We start from the raw sequence: 20,194 nt of genomic DNA, 5'->3' as shown, positions 1-20,194 counted from the left end.
GGCCACAAGGGGACCTTTCATGCCAAATAGTGTCCACCTGCCAAAGTGTCCCCCCTGCGTCACAGTGGGAATCCCATTGTGATGCAGAGGGGGACACTCTTTGGCAGGTATTATTTAGCATGACAGCCCCTGACCAAAAAGAACTCAGTCGGGATCTCGACTTACAATTGAGAGTAAGATTAGTCTTGCCATCTATCTTAATGTGTAGACCAATATAGCAGTCTTTATTTTTTTTTCTTGTTTCCTGCCTATGTAAAAATATATATATATAATAATGCTCATGTTCAACAGAGCAAACCAGGAACTAAAAGCCCCAAATATGGAGCATGGTTCCTAGATGCTAAAACATGGAAGTAAAGAGATGCTGATGAACCATTACGAGACCCCAATATCATCCCTGAGGACATTGAGTTTCCACCAGAACCAAGTGAAATGGTGGGTCTTTGGTATAACTCGTCCTTGTTCTTTGTGGGTATTTATGAGACAATTGATTTTGAGAGACCATCAATCCCCCTTGACGTTTCAGTTAAAATGATCTGAAATTATATTAGATGCATTGGACTCAAGTGTTCATCATCAGCAGGGGGCTGAGGGTAGGGTATGACAACATTGCTTCACGTTTACGTAGTGAGTGCTTCCCAGCACAGGCGTAATGCTTTTCCTGGGAAGATAGAGACCATATTGAATGGCAGATTATTATTAGATAAAAAAATATATATATTATATACAGATTGCTTGACTTTTTAACTTGGGACTTTTCTATTTTTCGGTTTCTGAGTCTTCTCTTTGCAGAAGAGGAGCGAGACAATTGATCAAGGCCAGATGCAGCAGGCTCTGCTTCAACACGGAAAGGGAAATTGGTCCTTCAGGCATGTTTCAATTAGGCATTATGTAGGTCTGTTTCACAATAGTACACAAGAATAAGACACTATGCTGGTAAAAAAGAAAAAGTGGATCTTAATTTTTCACGTGTTTCCAGATCATGTTTAGAAAACATTGACTGTCTGTCAATGCATGTACATCACAGATCATCCTCAGTTACCTTGAATAAATGACAGATTTTATGAACAACAAGAGATTGTTTATCCTTCTGTCATCATATTTAGTGCCAATCTTGCTGTGTTGAAAGTAACATGCCATGGACATTGGCCATTTCAATTAATAATAAAAGACCATTCACAATCAGAGTGCCTTCATTTAAATACAAGTTTATTTTTGTTACACATGTAGACATTCACCCAGAGCCTTGCTTGTTATAAAGCCTCCCTTTGTCTTTGAACATCAACCTCCTCTCCTGACCCTTTATCATAGAGGACATGTCTGTAGAAAAAAAAAAGAAGAAAAAAAAGTTTCTCACAGAAAGTGAGTTTTCATGTCAAATTCCACCTTTAGGACAATCCAGTTTATCGGACAAACAGCAAATGGAATTTCTCCGGATTAATCAGGAATTCATGTTTTTCTGACATTTATTTTATTTTTTACATTTACGGGTTGGTTGTTTAGCAACAAAAGCGATGCATGCTCAATAATGGGGCAAAACAGACAGATTGTTGATAACATGTATAACATGTAAACTATATTTTGTCTCCAATGTTTATTAAAAACATAAATACATTTGCACAATGAGCACTTATTGTCTCACAAATACATTGATACATTGGATAGCTAGCTTGTGAATTTTTATCCATATTAGCATTGACATGAAATCAGTCAAAACATGGTATCAAGAATAAGATGAAACAAGCCAATTGTGATTCCCCACATGGCAGTTTCTTGTCATTGTTGGTAGCTATCTGGCCATCCAGAATCAAAACAAGTCACGGACTTCTGCCCCATTGAAGCGTGTGCATCGTTTGTGACGTTGTCAGCTATAAACCATCTATTTATACAATCATGAAATTGACCTACCCAAGCCAATATCCTATTTTTTCTGATTACATTCCTATTAAATATTTGTCTGCTACACGAGGCAGGGAAGGACAGACATAAGTCTGGATTCTCACAACTGTAGAGTGTGGACAACATTGGTATCTAGGCTAATTCAACACTAAATACAGATTCAGTTCTTTAGCACGGGTGTCAGTCACCAACCACGGCACAACAGTCATATGAACTCAAAAACCAGTGGCTTGGCTCAACAAACCTTGGTTCTTCATCTGCAAGTCATCCACCATGTTTTGAAGGCTGTCCAGTTTTCCTTGCAAGTGCTTGCATGTTCGCCCTGTCAACTCAGCCTGCGGATTGGCCACTGGACAAACATTTCAAGTGAAACCACAAGTAACTCACTCAAAAAGGTCAACAGATTAGAGTTCAGAAATTCAAACATTATTATGACGACATACTGTAGTAACAGAGGAACTTCAAGCCCATTTAACTGGTGCAAAGAAGGCCTCGGTCATCTCCCACATTGGTTACACAACAGAGGTGTAATAACACTGAAGGCAGTTGGACTTACAGGTGCACATGTCTGCAAGAGGGCTTCCTGCCTGAGGCAGAGGCCTGCTCGGTTGTAGATGCGTGGGGCTGTGGTCAGTAGTCAGGAGTGAGTGTACAGGGGACGTGTGGCCCAGTGCCATGGCTTGAGGTGACGATGTGTAGCAAGGCAGAGATGCAACAAAAGAGAAGTCCCGGCCTGTAGAAATAGCAAACGATGTCTAAAGTGGAGGAAAGATTAACTGATCAAAATAGTGTGTTCCTTAATCATATTACGTTTGAGGGGACCACAGGGATGATAAAGGAGACTCGAAGAGTGATTCGAAACGTGTGAAATAAGGGAAATTAAGCACATGGCTTTGTTAACTGTGTATAAGTGGTTGGTCGTACCAACAAAGACAAACTCACTCTCGCTTGAGAAGGTGCTGTTTAAATTCCGCTCATCCAGATCAGTTGTCCTAAGGAGGTGAGGCACACCACTACACATATTGCATACACAAACATGCATTAGAACGATGCCACAGACACTGCACATGCATGTGGCCCGAGGAGTAGAAATGCCAAGACACAGGTAGGGGCCGGTTGCCAACTGCCATGCTCAGGCAGTCAGACACAAGAGGTTCAAGGATACATGCTCTTACCTGCTGTAGGTCCCCTTTGTCGTTTTGGCATTGTTTGTAAAACAATCGGTGACTTCATTGCTGTAAGATAAATATTTTATTGTATTACATTTGAATAAGAGGCTCCACATTATTTTAGTTAATGGGTTGATTGAGAACCAAATAGAACACAATCTTTGTAAACATTTGCGTAAAAGGTCACTAGTGGTTGTGAAATAAACAGACTGGCGCACACTCTAAAATGTGGGGTGAAAACTAGTAACATCATGACCTCTAATGGTCACGTGATCTCTAATAGATGAGGACAGACTTACAGGGTGGTCCTGTGCACTCTCTCTGGAGCAGACGTCCTTTTGATAATGCTGGTGTGTGGTCCGGGGTTCCCAGAAATCACACGTCGCAGCTCTTTGACTAGAGAACGCAGCTCCATAGTGGGGCTTTCCAGCAGCCGCTGCGACTTCAACTGCAAGAGGGGTGAAGAGGTGCTGTGTAAAATACCATTATGGCCAATACCAATAAGGATTACAGTATATTCAACACATACATCTTTTGTTTACTATCTGGAATCCCTCCATGCTTTGAATAAATTGGCTTAAATCCGTCCGAGTCAAGTCAAACGGTTGATGAGCGAGTCTGTCGTGCTACCACAGGAATGCAATCAGGGTGTGTTTTTAATTTTGGGGAAGTCAGATGTGCTGAGCTTGTATCTTTGTTTTCCACAGCTGAATAAACAGCGATAAAGCCAGGCCCTGGGAGGATTGGAGCCATTTTGTAGGAGATTTCTGTATTGATTTACCTCTAGCAGGCAGTTAGAGCGGTGCTGGGTTGAGGTTAGTGCATTCCAGGCTGTTGGGCTTGTAGGGGAAGAACGCTGAGCATTCCCTGTGTCTCGCAGGTTTTGACCCTGCAGCTCCTGCTGAAAAGACACAGCACTTGAAAATGCACACAGTAGAAAAGGTAGGGACAGAAACAACAAGACATCATATGCATTAGACCTCTATAGAGGCAAATGGACACCCGTCTTACTGAACTGTACCTGAGCATGCTGCAGCTTCAGCCGCACAAACGCCTGCTCTTGCAACTGGATGAAGTCTTGACAGTCAATAACACTCCCAGACATCTGAGGAAAGTAGCAAGTGTAAAAAAAAAAGGGGGATCAGTCAAAGCATATATATATGCATACTGTGTGATGAAGTGAATTTACATACAAGGTAGTGCCACACCACCTTGTGTAGGGTCGCCTCCAGTTTGGCCACTTTCTCCCTGAGCAGTCTCTCCAGGGAACGGACGGTCTCCAACTCAGTTGCCATCTGTCTCTTTTCCTCTGTGACTGAGGCCAGCTCCTGGACCTGACGCTTACTCTCCAGACTCTGGTAATGCTTTTCCTGGGAAGAGAGAGACCATATTGAATGGCAGATTATTATACATTTAAGTAAACACTAGAATCCCTTGTTGTTTAAAACCCCTACATAATTAAGGACACGGGCCTTTTTTCTGTGTGGAAGCCAGGGCACGTGTAATAGTGAGAGAATGGGGATTAACTCAGAATTTGGAGTTTTGCATCATGGAGCCCTAAAGCAGACTGTCAGGTGTTCCTACCTGGCTCAGTTTGTCCATGGTTTCCTCCAGTAGTTGGATTCGGCCCTGGAGAGAGTGAATCTGGTCTCGCTTAGTTTTTATCTGCTTCTGCATTCCCATGGCAACCTTCAGGCCTGGACAGAAAAGGGGATGCAGGGCAGAGAGGACGAGTCAATGAAGGTTCATCTACTCTCATCTCTTTCTGTCTACTGAATGGAGGGGGAGAATTAATTAAAGCCTACATTATACTGAAATTATATTTACATCCAAATTGTCACACAAGCTATTAACAAAGGTGTATGCCCAATACAGAAGTATAACAAACTTGTTGCAGCTCTGCCACAAAAATGGCAGAGGCAATTGCTCAAAAGAGAAAGGAATGAATTTGTTGGCCTGCCTCCAAAGAAAATCCATGCATGGCTTAAAATGACTAGTATAAATTGTAAAATGTATCAGTTTTACTTAAGGTCGAGAGGTTTGACAACTATATCAAGGCATCGGGTTTATGAACTGATAGAGAAAACAAATTGACACATCAAAATACGTTCTTTTCAATTAAAACTATTATATAAAATTCTCGCCACAAAAATAAGGCTCAATATATTGGGGCATTGAACAGACTCTGCCACTAGGAAACAGAACCAATAGATCATCTCGTTTGGTTCTGTCCTTCGGGGGCTCACTTTTGGTGTCAGGTCCAGGACTGGTTGTTAAGTCACGATGTCTGTGTGGACCTACAAACAGTACTGTTAGAAGATCTGAAGAACCACGATCAAACAATGGAAAATATGATTATACTCGTAGGTAAACAATTTATTTTGGGGGGCAATCTCGATAGAAATGGTACAAATAGAGAGGTTTAGACCTTCGTTAAGACACCACAGTAAAACAGATGCATATATTGCAAATCAAATAGTAAAATGGTAGTGTACTGGGAAAGATGGGTTAGTCTGGAAATATGTTGGTTGGGATAAAACAAATAAAAAACTGTATTTCTTCCAGAGCTCTTTACTCATCCATTGCAATAGTCAGTTCTCTCAACTAAAAACCTCATGCCTAAACACAGAGTATATTTCCCATAATCATACAAACACAAAATTCTCTACTATACTATAAATGTTCTCTGTGATGTTTGTCAGATGTGCAGTGCTGACCGTGTCCGTCCACCCCCTCTAGGGTCCTCCTGGCCTGGTCTATCTCAGCCCGGGTGGTCTTCAGCTGGGCTTTGAGACTCACCACCACACCCTCCTGCTCCTCACTCTTACTGCTGTGGAGCCTCTTCAACTCCTCATGCTCCTCTGGACAACAGACAGATGGACACACACACACACACACACACAAGCACAATGAAGGCTTGATGAACATGAAACACATACAGTACATGCTGAAGTGTTTTTCCAACACACTGTAGCAACTTCATCATTATTCTTGCCTTTTGCCACTAAAGACCTGTATTACCCCAAAGACTGGAGAAATGGAGGCCGTTATATCTAATCATTGAAAGGTCTTCAATATTACAGAATTAATAAAGATCATAATTCATAGAGAAACGTTAACAAATAACGGTTTGGTCACAGGAGTAAAACATTTAATTGGCTAAATCAAGGACACGACGTCAACACAATCGTTTATGTTGATTAGAAGGCCGGCCTCTAGACGGATAACCACAACATTATCCTGCTGATGAAAGAACTGACAGAGTGGGTGCGTCATTTTATCTGCGCACGGGGAATATTCTCATATGAAAGCCATCTATAATGACAGCTAGTGTACCTGTGAGGGTGACCAGTTGCATGCGTTGCATCTCTAGCTCAGCGGTGAGCTTCTGTTTCTCCAGCTTTAGCTCCTTGTCACAGTGGCTCTGTTCGGACAGGCTAGCCTGCTGCACTCGCCTCTCCTTCTCCAGGACTGCCAAACACTCCTCACGCTGCTCCAAGTCTGTCTGTACAGGGTGGGACACAGCAGGGTTTGAACATTATTGGTAGGATAGCTTTGAAAACACACCCAAAAAGAAAACATTGGAGTATTATAATCCAAGACAAGGAACAATTCTTGGTGTTAACTGAGGATTCCCTTTAGCAGCCCGTATGACCTCTGGCCCAGAGGTGGAGGAAACGACCATCCATGAAATGAAAGTAGGATGATGCAAATAAACTATGATCAAAACTAAGTAGTCAACTAACTCTAGCTAGCTAACTAACAAACCAACCCTTAGCTGTTGGATCTCCAGCTTGTGCTCACTGAGCTGGTTGCTGAGGCGGCTCTTCTCGTCATGCAGGGAGTCAATGCTACGTCCATGCTGTACGGTCATCTGGGTGGTGCTCTCCAGCTGCAGCCGCAGCAGGTTCACCATCTTCTCCCGGTCCTCCAGCTTGAGCCTCAGCACCTCAGTCTCTGCCCTGAGGGCCTGGCAGTGGCCCTGGGCCTCCTCCAGCCTGGCCCGGCCCTGCTGCGCCTCCTGTTGCCTCAGCTGCAGCTCCCTGTCCCTCTCCTCCAGCAGCGCCTGGACCCTCTTCAGCGCCTCATCCCGGTCCCCCTGTAGGGCCTGCAGTCTCAGCTCCTCGTCCCTGGCCCTGTTTAGCTGGTCTGTGGTCAGTTTCAGCTCCCCTCGCAGCACAGCCAGCTCCTCCTGCTGCTCCGATTGATGCTTCTCGCCCAACAACTGGCAGAGGAGATACAAAACCATAAGTGTTTGACAACTAAGGCCTTGGTGTCATTTTTAATTTTAAAAAATTACAACATTTAAACAAACAGCTCAAGGCCTTTCATTTAATTCTCACCTGAGCCTCCATCTGTGCCTGGCAGTCATCTTTGAGAGATCCCACCAGAACCTCCAGCTGCTGCACCCCCAGGCGTCGCTCCTCCAGCTCCCTGCGCAGCCCGTCGCTGGTCACACTGTGGCCCGTGTCCCGCTCCAGCAGCTGTTTGGTCTCCTCCTTCTCAAGGGCCAACTCCTCACGGACCTGCCGGAGCTCTGACTGACCCCACACGTAACACAGTACCCACTCTTACTCATCGCAGTTTGTGTTCATACATTTGGATTTATTAATTTTTTTTTTTTATCAAAGCCACTTTACCATTTATATATCAAATACATTGATAGATGTAGGCTTTCTGGAATCTAAAAAATGTGCAATGTGCTTTTTCCACAGCAGCAGGGAGCACACTATGGCTGTATCCTCCTTGTTTATGTCTGAGGCTGGGCTGTCTTACCGTGAGCTGGCAGAGCTGAGAGTCCAGCTCCTCTGCCTGCTGGAGAGATCCGTCTCTCCCTCTCTGGGCCTCCTCCACCTGGGACTGGGCCTCAGCCAACTGCTTCTCCAGAGCACTCACCTGGCACACAACATCATGACAACCCAAACCTTCAGAACCTTCACATAGAATATTGCAATGCAGTGGAGGCTGCAGAGGGGAGGACAGCTCATAATAATGGCAGGAACGCCACTAATGGAATGGCATCAAACACATAGAAACCATGTGTTTGATACCACTCCACTTATTCCACTCTAGCCATTACCACGAGCCCTTCCACCCCAGTTAAGGTGCCACCAACCTCCTGTGTTACAATGTCTACCCCCTAAACTTCTGTTTGAATAGGCCAAGGCCACTATCATTATTCTTCTAATCATTTAAAACACAATAGAGATATGTAGCCATTACCTTGTCTTCATGGATCCGCTGGCCATCCAGTAGATCGGAGCGCAGGATGGAGAAAGCTGACTCCAAGTCCTTGACCTGACACTGGTGCACTGAAGCCTGACTCTCACCTTGTTTTCTGGTCAGAAGGAAATAATGCATGTTTTTGGACACTTTCTGAAAGAAAAGACTGATGTTTTACAAATAAATTAAAATATAGGGGATTTAAATTTAAAGCAAATTAATTATTTCAACTCAGGAAATGTGTAGATATTGTATTGCGAGTTAATTAACATCTCTCACTGTAGCAATTCCACCTGGACAGACAAACTGGAGGCACTGCTTCTGGAGCTGCTCAATTTCTCAGTCAATATCGCCACCTCCTGGTCATGACTGGTAATAAGCTGCTCCAGTCTGGAAGAGAGCAAAGCAAGCCAAGCAAGGCAACTTGACATGTCGCCTCAAGGAACTTGTCGTAAACATACTTACAGTTTTTTTTTTTATCAGAGAAGTGAATGAATGACTAATCCCAGGTAACCCAAGTGACTGAGGCAAGAATTGTCAAAAGTTAATGAAAAAGTACCTTTCCCTTTGCTCCTTCAACCGTATCTCTGCTTTATCCTGGCATTTCTGTTCTTGAGTCTCCATCTGCTCTTCCACCTGGCACAATGAGTTTGGAATAGAAAGATACAATATAAAGAACAACACGTCAAACCTTTGACAAAAGTGTTTAGAGTGGCATAAAACACAAGACTGACTGTATTACCAGCAGGAATCTTTCTCTCAGATTGTGATTCTCATGCTCCAAGTCCTGTAATACTTTCTGCACCGCAACTCCCAGTGCGTCATGGCTGGAGTACAAATAGTTTCTACACCGTTTCTCATAAGCCAACAGTGTGGAGTGAACCTCCTGTAGTGTACGCTCCATTGACTCTGCTTTACTGCTTTGTGACTTTGCTTCCTCCTCAGCCTCCAGTAGCCTCTGGTCCCCTGTCTGTTTATTGATTTGCAGCGCTCTGATTATTGCATGCATTTTCCCCATTACATCTGCCTGTTTTCTGCTCTCTTTCATTCTGAGGGACAAAACAATTAACATTCACGCAACTTATATCCTTTACTTCCTTACTTTTACAGTTAAAATGAGCTGAGATCTGTCCAAAGGTATACAGTACGAATGGCCTACATTGCAAGGATTTTAGCATGAATTACCTGAGATCAGTCAGGGCATCTTTCTCAGTCTGGACCTGTGCAACTTTGTCTGCAGCTTGATGATGGACTGACGCAATTTGAACTTCTGCTGTTCATGAAAAGCACACATCTGAAAAAGTATTAGCAAATGTGCTGCAATCAATGGCAACTCTGTGGCACATAATTGCATGGCTTTTGAATCGAATAACTTAGTTCAGGAGGCCTCCTTCAACCAGACTATATCAACAACTCTCAGCAGGAAAGGAAAATAAATAGTCCTCCATCTCAGACTAACCTCACTCAGTTGCTTTTGGAGCTCCGACACCTGCTGAGAGTAGTCCTCTATTACATTTTCCAAAACATCTTTCCCGGGGAAGGTTACACCACTTCTGACCACCATCAGATCCAGGCCATCATGGTCATATGTAAGAGGCTGGATCAAAGACGGTCGGTATGGAGACAGCACTTCTGAGTTCTCCTCCGATGAACCATCTGTAAAAAAAATATATATATATATATAAATAAAAAGGGGGCAATAGGGAAAAACATATCACAGCAAAGTACCACAGGTAGCTCCAGAATTCAAAATAGGTTAGTGTCCTATTTTGACGTGTTACTGTATAGAGCTAGTACTAGCTAGCTAGTGTATACGCTTTGCAATGACTATATTTTTATTGATGATACAAGAAAACCTCATACTCACCCATAAAAATGGGAAAGTGATTTATTTGTGAGGGTGAGCTGCTGGGAAATGTGCGTTCCATTTTCTCCATGGTAATTTTAGTTGCATGTTCCACCTCTTCTTGCAGCATTTGGGTCTCCTTGGTTCGTCTGTTGAGCTCCTCACTGTAAAGAAAGCCAACCTAACAAATTCGCTTCCAAATGGATGACGGTTCATGGTGCAAAAGGCAGACTGTTTTCAAATACAGGTAGGTAGCGAACGTCAGTGTTTTGAAAAAGGAGGTAGGGCAGTTAACAGGTAACGTGTTATCTAGCTAGAGAAACTTAAAAAGTGGAAAAATTACCTCAACTCTTCCAGATTCTTGTACCTTTTAGGGACAGTACTGGTGTCATTTGTACCTGTAAGGTAGGGGTAGTTATCTTAATTAGATAGCCAAAGAGGGTGGCTCAGTGCTGCCACTGCGGATGGCGCCAGGGACCAGCATTATGACAAATAAGCGTTGCTAGCTAACGACTTTATAACTAGCTAGTCAGGTTAATTTACTTACTTGTTGTTGTTGGAATATCGTGCAATAATCCATCATCAAAAAATTCAGACGATTTATGGATCGATAAATCACTATCTTTAGGTATGGCATTTTGAGATACAGATGACATTATCAGTTGGTTAGCTATCTAGCCTTGTGAGATAGCATGTGCAAATCCACAAGCGCCTGCAGCTACAAGTAACTACTAACGTTATAACGTTAGGGAAGCTTAATCGCTCGCCATGGAAACCGTTGATTTCGTGCTTTCTTCAGAGTTGGTGGATTTTTAGAAACGTTAGCTAGCTAACTCCACAAACTTGTTCCTGACTTTATAGATACTATCTCAAGAACGAACAGAAAGATGTTTACTTTACTGTTAAATACAAAATATTAAAGGGTAGTAGAACCTGTTGTCATCCATCGGTGCCCGATGGATGTTGTAGTTTACGAGACAACGACAGTCGTTGAATCCGCAAAGATGTTATAATTAACCCAAGATAGACCACAGCCTATTGTTTCCAATGGGGACAAATGAGTCATAGTGGGCCGAACAAGCAAGGAGGTGGGCAGAACCAAGCCAAAGCTAGCGAGATCCTATTGGTAAGTTCTAGCAAGTATTTGCATGTTTCGTTCGGAAACGCCTACTTCGTGCAGTGCGCGTGTACAATACCGACATACGCCTTTGCACTCCTTCTAAACAACGCGATTTATTTTTATTTGGCAAAGGGTAACGTCTACAGAACTTAGTCCACTCTGCTCATAACATATTATAGTTTTAAGAACAGAACACCTTTTTGAGATCAAATGTGTAATCGATGAGAAAATGTGCAGAATGTCGGACAAAATCTATCTCGGTCCATCTTCTCCCACTACCGGCCACTGGGCTTCCTCTCACTATCATATTTGGTAGTCATTGGAAACGCCATGCGGAAGCTTCACATTTATACATTCGTCGAAATATCTCTCATTGTTCTGTGGTTCAAGCCTTGTTGTATTTATTTCAAGACGGACATTATCAACACCAACATTACATTAGATTACCATTTAGGAAACATAGTGTTAATTTACGTTATAGCAAACATAATCGAAATGGAAATGTGAATTCTGATTTGATATGTGCACAAATTCGTCTTGTTCCAAGCGTTTGGCAAGGTACGAAATGACTCTGTCTTGTTAGCTAACTTAGCTCACATTAGCTAGCCTAGCTTGTTGACACTTTTTTCTTTGCAGCTGGTATACTGTATACTCTTAGCATGCCATTTTGAGATACATGGGATCGTTTTTCATTAAAGATTATTAACGTTAATTAATTGCGTCAAAAATAATGTCTCAATATGAGCTTGATACGTGACCTATATACGACATTTTTTTCCAGCTAGCGTTAGCAGCAAGCTAAATAATATAGTAATCATTCAATGTTTTTTATTTAACCTTTATTTAAATAGGCAAGTCAGTTAAAGAACAAATTCTTATTTACAATCACGGCCTACCCCGGCCAAACCCTAACGACGCTGGGCCAATTGTGCCCCGCCTATGAGACGAGACTGCTTGCTTTTCAATACATCCATTCTACTATCAGTAACATTTTGTTGGATACCTTTTAAGAAATCATGTTAAAGATGGCAGGCAAAGGTCTCCATGTAAACCATAAAACATAATAATAATAATGTTGATTTATGTTTCATTAAATAAGCCTTATCAGCAGTTTTGTCTATCACTGCATTTGGCTGTTATTTCTACATTTAGGTGAATATGTCATTTCTGTCCATAACATCATTTGCTGACATACTTTCAGGTCAAAATGAAAAGAATAATACAAGCAACACAAGTTACAGATTTGGCTTTTGTTAGCTGATTAACGCCAGCATTTACAATAGAGTTGAGCGGCGACTTCACATTGTTTTTAAACTAGCTACTGATTTCAGCACCCAAAGAATAGCCCACAATTACACACAATATTGTTCTGTGTAATTGTGTGCTATTCTTTGGTTGCTTAAATAAGTAGTTTTTTTAATGACATTTTATGTGACATTGGTGCTCCAGTCCACCCACCCTAGACACTGCTCAACTCCATTTCAAATTGAGGAGTTGAGTTTAGTCTGCTAAGATTTGTGAGTCCTTTTCTGGATCAGAAATGAAAACTAATGATACTGATGTGAGAATATGTGGGGAATAAACGTTTGTCAATAATGATCACTCATATGCAGATAATGAGATATGATGTAGTTGTTAGTTAGCCAGTCAGTGAATTCCCTATCAACTTGATGAGGCTGCCATTTTAAACAGCTAATACTGCAGTCAGCTAGCCAACTAACATTAGCTAACCACCAAAACGTGACTAACTACAACATGAAAATAATATAGCTATTGTATTTCTGATCAAATATTACCATATAGCTAGACCCTTTCTGCTAAATGTACTCTGAAAAATAAATAATTATATATGTACTCTGAACAAACCGTTACCTAGCAAACATTAGCTACCCTATTGTGTCTAAGCTAGCTAACCAAGGATATCCATGTGACTTCTCCTGGCAAAATTCATTTGAAAATCTTTTTCTCAATACTCTTACCACTGTTCCTAAATAAAGATAATTGTAGACAGCAGTGAAGTTTGAAGTGATTTTATTACGGTTAGCTAGTTAAATGAAAAACATTGAGCGCAATCGTAATGGCGTCTTTTTGTAGGCACTAACGGAGGCTTAAGGCGTGCGGATACATAGTTTCCATTCGCTCCTATCAGAGCTCGGCAAGGCAACTGTTAAGTTCATGTTTTAAGTATCCCTATATTTCTGTCATTATGGTGCTATCACTCTGTTTTTAGTTCGCCTGTGTAACAGTATAGACTTTACGTCCGTTCCCTCTCCCCGACCTGGGCGCGAACCAGGGACGTTCTGCACACGTCACCAGTCACCCTCGAAACATCGTTAACCATCACTCCACAAAGCCGCGGCCCTTGCAGAACAAGGGGAACCACTACTTCCAAGGTCTCAGCGCAAGTGACGTCACCGACTGAAACGCCAGTAGCGCGCACCACCGCTAACTAGCTAGCCATTTCACATCGGCTACACCTGCGCAACAGTCTCACTGGAGATGGGCCTGGCCTGAATGCAATGGCAACTATGTACTGTGGAAATACGATGAATTAAACGTTAAACTGGAACCTAATCGTTGTGTCATTTTTAGTTAACAGCAACCGTCTGTGCTCGCATAATTCCTTCACTTGAAATATTTGAAAAAGCATCAATATAATTTTCTGTTCATCTTGACCCACCCTAGCAACAACATAGTCAGAAACACTTGATCAAAATAATAAGAATTAATCTAAGATATATCAAGAAATCTCATTAATTTGGAAGTGTTTGCCGAAGAGGTCTTAGTCACGCAATTTTACATCTAGCTAAAATGTTTGGTGCATGAAAACTAGCCGTCTCTCGTCGAATGATAACAAATTCTTCATGTTCCCACACCTACTAGGAGTAGTACTGTTGACCAATCACCGAAGAAGGGGTGTAGGCTTCGGCTACAGAATATGAGAAGAGTGCAACTGCGTCCGCAATTTGGGACATTCCTGCATCTCCTGTACATAGACGGGGAGGGGCAGGAACACAGTAGGTGGCAGTAATGCACTATGATGTTGGATTCCGACCGCTGATAAAACCCACAGAAGAGACGCGGCCGACAATTATAAAAACGTTAGGGCATCTAGCCTCGGGGGATGCCTTGCTTGACCACACCTTCCTTCCTTGCTCCTGCCCTGCTCTGCCTATTCCACCAATCCATTTGTTTCTTATGGACAGAAAAGAGCAGAAGCTCTGAGCTGTCCGATCAGGTCCATTGTTTACTGAGCGGTCGACAATGGTAGCTAGCTATAGCTAGTACACACGGGCAGATGGCGTCTTTCGCCCCAGGTGTCGCTAATTAGCAAGTTAGCTAGCACACGGTGCTGTCCAAGCCTCTCGCCCGGCTGTGCTAGTGGGAGGCGGGGGCGACTGGTAGACAGTTGCAGTTGCACACTATTGCCGAACTTCGACTTGCCTCAATAGGAAAATGTGTGCGCTCGAACAGCCGGAAAAAAACTGTTTTGACTGGGAAGCATGCAACAGACTTAACTTTAGCTTGTTGGCTAAAAGCTGTGGTAAATAAGGTCTGTGGTAAACACAGGCTTCGGAGATCTTATACGTTTTGTTCTACGTGATCATCTTCATCATCTAATGTAACTTTTTGTGAATTTTGAAGCATTTATGTAATCAAAATTATGCTTCATAATTCATAAAGGTCATGTTAACTAACTGATGTTATCTCATAGAACAAAACGTATAAGATCTTCTAAGCCTGTGTTAACCTCAGACCTTATTTTTGGCGTTTATCCCCAAAACCCAGTCTTTCCCCATAAATTTCCCCCATAGGAATGGCTGAACGAACCAGAGATTTAATTTCAGTTTTTCAGGACTACAAACTGGTGAGCTCTATTCTGCAGCATAAATCTGACCTACTGCCGACAGCTTCATGGCGCAGGGCAAGTGAAAAGGGAAAAAATACTTTAAAATCCCAGCAACAGAAGATGTCCTGACTGAAATAGCTGGATCAAATGTAAAATGTGAAATTGAGTTCTGATTGTGCTCTCAACTGTACAATATCGAGCATGTGAGCTCAGAGATGTGTGAAATTGTGACTTAAATCAGATAACTGAACCTTTTCAGATGATGGCATTTTCACATTGACCTGAAATGACCAATTCCAAGCATTTCAAAGGCACATGTTGACAGGTGGTCATGCTTAAGTGTTATATCAAGGATCCAAAATCTGATCTGAACAAAATATTATTGCTGATTATTTTCTCTTGTGTTTAGCTGTTGTTTTTATTTTTACAACTGAGAAACCTTTGCCTGTCACTGTTTTAATTATCAATAATGCTATGCTTTTCGTTTTCAAGAATTGTATTGGGCCTATTGTAAATCATAGCTAGCAATCTAGCTAGCTATGATTATGGGTGGCTGCCATTGACATTTTGACACCCTGTGGGTGGGGTAAAACAGTCCCCCTTTCTCTGAGGGAAATGTTACAGTTTATTTGTTTTGGATCTAATCACATAAAACAAAATGTTTTTTTCAGGATGCAGGATCTTCAAGACCTTGACAATGAAACATGTTGGCTTGTCAAAGAGCTAAAGTCATACATTGCTCAAGAAGCAGACTTTTTACCAAGGGAAACTGGCCTCAATATAATGGAGTCTGCAGCAGAGGTAGGTATTGCTATCCCAGTGACTCAGTTCTATATACTGTACTTACCTTTCAGTAGTGTTTTGATGTGCTATTTTGATGTTTTGTTGTGGTGTTTAACATTCATTTTTCAGAATCACGATGGAGTCTCTGCAAAATGCAGAAATGCCAAAGTTGAAGACCTGTGGAGCCTGGCCAGTTTCTTTGGTTTCAGCACCCAGACATTTGTCCTAGCTGTCAATCTACTGGATAGGTTCTTAGCCATTATGAAGGTGTGTCTTTTAAAGATATTTGTTTTGTGATGTGGTCACACTGAATATTCTACATAATTGCATATTGTATGCATTTTCTTTATGGTTTGATACCTGTCTTGTTGTTTACGTTGTGTAAATTTGCATGCTTTTTATTTTGTTTTTAATTATAATCGAACTCTGCAGAAGTAGCCCATTAATGCTGACTAGTGTATCACTATAATGGCATGTTCACAGGTCCAACCTAAGCATGTGCCCTGCATTGGAGTCTCCTGTCTCCATATTGCTGCCAAAATGGTTGAGGACGAGTGCAACATCTCACCCACCCATGAACTCATCCGCATCAGCCAAAGCAAGTTCACTGTGTCTGACCTCAGCCGAATGGAGAAGATCATCTCTGGAAAACTCAACTTGGAGCTCAAAGCCATCACAGCCTTAACTTTTTTACACTTATACCATGCTGTCATTGTATCACTTACATCAGAAAGGTGAGCACTTTGTTTCTCAATTGATCACTTTTCACGTTATGCCATCAGTGATGTATTTTTCCAATGGCTAGAAGCTGTAAAGTTGATATCCTAATGATCAGTTGACATGAGGATCACATGAGAGTTCCCTTTATTTTAAGGGGGGAGATCCCAAGCATTGAAAGACTGGAAGCCCAGCTAAAAGCCTGCTTATGCCAGCTTATTTTCTCTAAAGCAAAAGTAAGAATTATTCTCAGGCCAATACACTTTTAAATGACAAGAATGTTAACTTTGAGTTGTAGGACTGATACGTTTTTTCATGTTTTTTCTTCAGCCATCGGTGCTGGCACTGTCTGTCATTACTCAGGAATTTGATGCCCTCCAGTCTCTTGCCATGTTGGAAATTGTCCAAGAACTCCAAAGGCACTTAAAGGTATTATACAGTTTACTTACATAGCCCTCAGTTTGATATGACGGTGTTGTGACCAATGACCGTTATTATATTGTTAGAATACAAAGACCCACTGAGGCTGACACTGGCATTATACTTTACCCTGGCACTGAACAAGTGAAGTCATCTGACAACATGCTACATGAAACTAGCACCTTCTGGCTTGGATGACTACTCTATGTCTTCCGCCAGCTTCTCAAATGTTTCCTGTTCCCTTCACAGATTGTTGACAGTGAGTTACTCTACTGGAGGGGACTCGTGGCCAAATGCATGACTGAGTACAGCTCAAGTGAATGTAGCAAACCAGACAACAAAAAACTGGTGTGGATCGTGTCCAGACGAACCGCCCAAAATTTGCACGCTAATCACTTCAGTGTCCCTGAACTGCCGACTATTCCAGAGGGCAGCTGGGATGAAAGTGAGAGGTAAACAAACAGCCCCTTTTAATGCACTTCACTGTTTAATAATATAATAACATTTGACTACATTAGAGCTACTGTGTGTGAACATAAAGGCTCATTATTGAATTGTACTGCAGCGCAATGCACCACATCACTTCTACATTTCTATGATGTTTCAGGGAAGAAAGAAAAGTTAACGCACTAATCTGAAGATGGTAATGATTACATCTGTTCTCCCCTGCATATATTTAGTGAGGATTCCTGTGAGGATATGAGCTGTGAAGAGGACAGCCTGTGCGGCTCTCCTGGCAGTGATGCAGAGGGAGCCTTCTTCCCCTCAGAGTTTTGCAACCAGGGCAGAAAATGATACTCCTCTCTTTTTGATGAGCTTAAATTCTCGATAGGGATTGTATGTGTAACCAGGGTGCTATCTGTAACTTTTCCCTAAATGTAACTTTCCTTGTCGTTCGTAAAACATTTATGTTAATTACTATTCAGTATGTGTGGCAGATGGGTATCTAACTCAAGCTGCCTGCGCGACTTGTTAGACCTCTGAGCTAAAGCCTAGGTGTGGAAGCTAACAAATCTTCCGGTCCAAAGTAAGTTTACTGATCACGGGAGCGTATTCAACAAACCACCTCTGCTACATACGTATGTATTCTGGAAATACTGAATGACAGGACCTACCAAGTGCCTGTGTTAATCCATGTGCAGTTTTAAAAATGTTATGATTTTAGATAGATCTTAGTGGAATTTAAATTGCAATATCTTGGCAGCTGACTGGCAATAAGATCTTAAAATGCCTTTTTAAATATGTTCCTGGTGTCAATCTATGTCAAAACTTGACACGTTCCAGTTGTCATTAAAGGGATTGTTCATCCAAATTTAAAATGAGACATATGTTTCCTTACCTGTCGTGTAATAAGCAGTCTATGCACAAGGTATGACAGCAATCCATGCTTTGGTTTAGTTTCCCTGGCACTGTTTCCACATGCTAACATTTTAGCATTTGTGGCACAAATCCCATTCAAGTCATTGGTATTAGCTGTTTTTGCACATCTACACCAAATCATACAAAAGTATCTCAAATTGATTATGAAGCTCAACAAAGTCACTTCTAGATGTTTTGAACATTTTGCATGAAAAATACAACATTAGATTTGTTCCACAAATGCTAAAACTTTAGCATGTGCTAGGGATGCTAAACCAAATAATGGATTGCTGTCAAACCTTGTCCATAGACAGGGTAAGGAAACCAATACAGTATGTAATTTGGGTGTACTATCCCTTTAAGCACAATGGCAAAATTATTTTCTACCTAGGATGTCCGTCCCGCACAGTAACTGTTCAATCAATGGGAAATACCCAACATCGGTACATTGTGCAAGTTTTACCGGTTTTATAGAATAGTATTAATGTAGTAGTTGCCAATTCACCATGTTATTGTAATGTGTTTGTGAGATTATATGCAGGATGATACTGTATTCTATTAATGGTGGCTTGTATGGAAGTATGTCAATGGGATTCTGTTAGAGAATGATGGTGATTGTTGATTCAGTACACGTGCAAAATATTTATATGTAAATGAATAAAACATTTACATAACTTGTATAAGAAATTATTTTAAAAAAGTGAATGTGTTATCATTCTTTGTGAATAAGCCATTTTATGTTACTGTATATCAACATGTTGCTATAAACAAACCATGTTTGCTTGGAAAAAAGAACCCTGCAAATAAAAGGATTACAATTTTTAAACCCTGTTGTGTTTTCCCTATTATTGTTAAGGCCCAGTGCAGTCAATGATTTTCCTGTACTTTATACAGTGCATTCGGAAAGTATTCAGACCCCTTGACTTTTTCCACATTTTGTTACGTTACAGCCTTATTCTAAAATGGATTGAGTCGTTTTTTTCCCCCTTATCAATCTAGACACAATACCCCATAATGACAAAGAAAAATGTTTTTTTTTATTTGTTTTGCACATTTATAAATAAAAAATATATAATTAAATATCACATTTACGTAAGTATTCAGACCCTTTACTTAATACTTTGTTGAAGCACCTTTGCAGCGATTACAGCTTTGAGTGTTCTTGGGCACACCTGTATTTAGGGAGTTTCTCCCATTCTTCTCGGCAGATCCTCTCATGCTCTGTCAGGTTGGATGGGGAGCGTCGCTCCACAGCTATTTTCAGGTCCCTCCAGAGATGTTCGCTTGGGTTCTAGTCCGGGATCTCCTGCGTTGTCTTGGATGTGTGCTTGGTGTCCTTGTCCTTTTGGACGGTGAACCTTCGCCCTAGTCTGAGGTCCTCAGCGCTCTGGAGCAGGTTTTCATCAAGGATCTCTCTGTACTTTGCTCCGTTCATCTTTCCTTCGATCCTGACTAGTCTCCCTGACTAGTCTCCCTACTGAAAAACATCCCCCCAGCATGACGTTGCCACCATCATGCTTCACCGTAGGGATGGTGCCAGGTTTCCTCCATACGTGACACTTGACATTCAGGCCAAAGAGTTCAATCTTGGTTTCATCAGGCCAGAGAATTTTGTTTCTCATGGTCTGAGATTCCTTTAGGTGCCTTTTGGCAAACTCCAAGCAGGCTGTCGTGTGCCTTTTACTGAGGAGTGGCTTCCATCTGGCCACTCTACCATAAAGGCCTGATCGGTGGAGTGCTGCAGAGATGGTTGTCCTGGATGTTTCTCCCATCTCCACAGAGGAACTCTGGAGCTATGTCAGAGTGAC

General features: G+C 41.7%; 2 protein-coding genes across 2 annotated transcripts; one reads left to right on the top strand and one right to left on the bottom strand.

Annotated features, from left to right (window-relative positions):
• Positions 1-1,188: 1,188 nt before the first annotated feature.
• On the bottom strand, positions 1,189-11,144 carry LOC115139832 (coiled-coil domain-containing protein 158-like). The gene is given in 26 exon segments (XM_065026546.1): positions 1,189-1,320; positions 2,144-2,248; positions 2,456-2,632; positions 2,842-2,912; positions 3,075-3,134; positions 3,368-3,516; positions 3,850-3,969; positions 4,090-4,173; positions 4,280-4,438; positions 4,653-4,765; positions 5,315-5,365; positions 5,786-5,929; positions 6,405-6,573; positions 6,841-7,293; positions 7,412-7,609; positions 7,845-7,964; positions 8,292-8,406; positions 8,571-8,681; positions 8,851-8,927; positions 9,034-9,340; positions 9,477-9,516; positions 9,519-9,585; positions 9,751-9,947; positions 10,159-10,301; positions 10,481-10,535; positions 10,685-11,144. Coding segments are annotated over 26 exon segments (3,480 nt in total). The 5' UTR covers positions 10,794-11,144; the 3' UTR covers positions 1,189-1,234.
• A 479-nt stretch (positions 11,145-11,623) lies between these two features.
• Positions 11,624-19,212, top strand: LOC115139831 (cyclin-G2-like). The gene is made up of 8 exons (XM_029677651.2): positions 11,624-11,815; positions 15,779-15,908; positions 16,020-16,157; positions 16,374-16,624; positions 16,765-16,843; positions 16,938-17,036; positions 17,277-17,479; positions 17,708-19,212. Exons 1-8 carry the CDS (start codon positions 11,778-11,780, stop codon positions 17,820-17,822), a joined length of 1,053 nt encoding a protein of 350 aa, XP_029533511.1. The 5' UTR covers positions 11,624-11,777; the 3' UTR covers positions 17,823-19,212.
• Positions 19,213-20,194: the final 982 nt, after the last annotated feature.

Source organism: Oncorhynchus nerka, linkage group LG13, assembly GCF_034236695.1.
Source record: "Oncorhynchus nerka isolate Pitt River linkage group LG13, Oner_Uvic_2.0, whole genome shotgun sequence".
NCBI classification, from domain to species: Eukaryota; Metazoa; Chordata; class Actinopteri; order Salmoniformes; family Salmonidae; genus Oncorhynchus; species Oncorhynchus nerka.
The sequence above is the reverse complement of the archived record's forward strand: the minus strand, read 5'-3'. Positions and strand labels throughout refer to the sequence as shown.